Source organism: Cyprinodon variegatus, unplaced genomic scaffold (genome assembly GCF_000732505.1).
Source record: "Cyprinodon variegatus isolate N-32 unplaced genomic scaffold, C_variegatus-1.0 Scaffold1302, whole genome shotgun sequence".
NCBI classification, from domain to species: domain Eukaryota; kingdom Metazoa; phylum Chordata; class Actinopteri; order Cyprinodontiformes; family Cyprinodontidae; genus Cyprinodon; species Cyprinodon variegatus.
Genome location: NW_015151755.1, coordinates 124,722 through 126,431, shown reverse-complemented (window position 1 = coordinate 126,431; position 1,710 = coordinate 124,722). Strand labels below are relative to the sequence as shown.

General features: G+C 44.7%; 1 protein-coding gene across 1 annotated transcript in view; it reads left to right on the top strand.

Moving 5' to 3' along the window:
• Positions 1–1,710, top strand: part of sfmbt2 (Scm-like with four mbt domains 2) — a 60,269-nt gene that overhangs the window by 54,617 nt on the left and 3,942 nt on the right. Inside the window, exons 18-19 of the mRNA XM_015402123.1 lie at positions 357–635; positions 728–850. Of these exons, the coding sequence (XP_015257609.1) occupies positions 357–635; positions 728–850 (402 nt within the window). The remainder of the gene's footprint in view (positions 1–356; positions 636–727; positions 851–1,710) is intronic.

The following is a 1,710-nucleotide window of genomic DNA, read 5'->3' as shown; positions in this document are numbered from 1 at the left end:
AAGTACATTAGAGTCTCTAGAGTATATAACTCAATGTCGCCGGCGTGATCTATTGTAACTAGGAAATCCTTTCGCACATAGGAATCTGTGTTGCATGCTCTGAGCTCGTTTCAGAGACCTCAAAAGGAAAATATGTTATTGGCAACCTTCTCTGATGCATTAACTGTTCTTTCACCTCTGCGCTCGATTGTTTTCTGTGTGTAAGGGTTTCCTGTTCAAACATTCTGTCCCCTGTATCCTCTGTGTGTTGCCTTTCACTGAAACATGTTTACACAGTGTGAAATTATATGGCTCCCATAAAGCATAGTCGAGGACCTGTCACATAAAGCTGACATCTTGGGTCCTCCTTTCCTCAGGACAGTGTCGAAGAAGAGGACGATGTAGAACGGTTGTTGGAGTCCGGCAGTGAAGGTACCAGTTCGGAGCCCCGCGATGACCTCACAGACGCCTCATCGGTGGAGGTGACCAGCAGCAGCAGCAGCCAGCGTCCTCGCCGGGCAGCGACACTTCGCAGAGCCTTCAGTGCCGGGACTTTCGATAGATTCCACAAGACTTCTGAAGGCCACAGACGCTCGACACGTTCTCTGTCCGCCTACAGCCAGGACAACAAGTTCCAGAAAGGACAGGACATCAAGGTGACAGAGAGAGAGAGGCTACAGAAAAGCTTCTCATGGTCCAATCACACCAACTTCTGATCCAGTCAGCTGCTTGTTTCATGTGTGTTCAGGTCCAGGAGAGCGACGGCCCGCTGGTTCTGGACAAGAACCCTCTGCAATGGAGCGTCGACGAAGTTGTCGACTTCATTAACCGCACCGACTGTTCGTCACTGGCAAATATCTTCAGAGAGCAGGTACCGGGGGGGTCTTTTGTGTCCCCATAAGAGGACCCGCCCTGCCCTCCTTCTAAAACTGCTCTAGAACAGCCCCAGAATGGCAATGATAGGAGCAAAGCAGTGGCACGGTGTTCTGTCAGACAAGCATACCCCGTCAGATCAGCATACCTATAGTCAATATGCATGTGCAAGATGTCTGACTTGCATTTATCCCTTTAGGTTTGTACGAAAAAAAATACACTGTAAACTACCTCAATGGGCATTTATAAAAAAAAGTAAGGTCAGATCACCATATGCTTAAAAAAAAACAAAATGTTTGTAATTAAATAGTTTTTTTTGTACATGAATAAAGGGATACACACCGGTTGAGGTAGTTCAAAGTGTACTTTTCTTGCAAAACTAAAAGGAATAACTGGTTTTGACCTTTGACTATGGGTATGCTGGTCTGACCGGGTATGCTCATCTGACAGAACACGGGTACGGAAACACCTTAGAGACAATAATGAACACAGAGAAAAGGATATGTGAACACCTGAAAACCCAGGAGTTTGACATCACAGCTAGCTTAGCCATATTGAAGCTAAACAGCAAAGTGGATCCATTAGAGTTTCATAATTAAACAACACATGTTCAGACTGTGGATTGTAATTGTACTCTGAAGTAGAAAAACTACTTTACCTGCAACCCTGAGCATAACCTCTGGAGAAGCTCTTTAATTGACACGGATCCTCAGTTTTATAAACTGAACAGCAGGTTTGAGAGACACTGGATCTTCTGACCATAAAACCCATTTATTGTTCTATTTAAAGCCTGCATGTATAAACTATGAATGCCCCAAGTTCCCATAAAACTCTGTTTACATGTATGGTTAATACAAC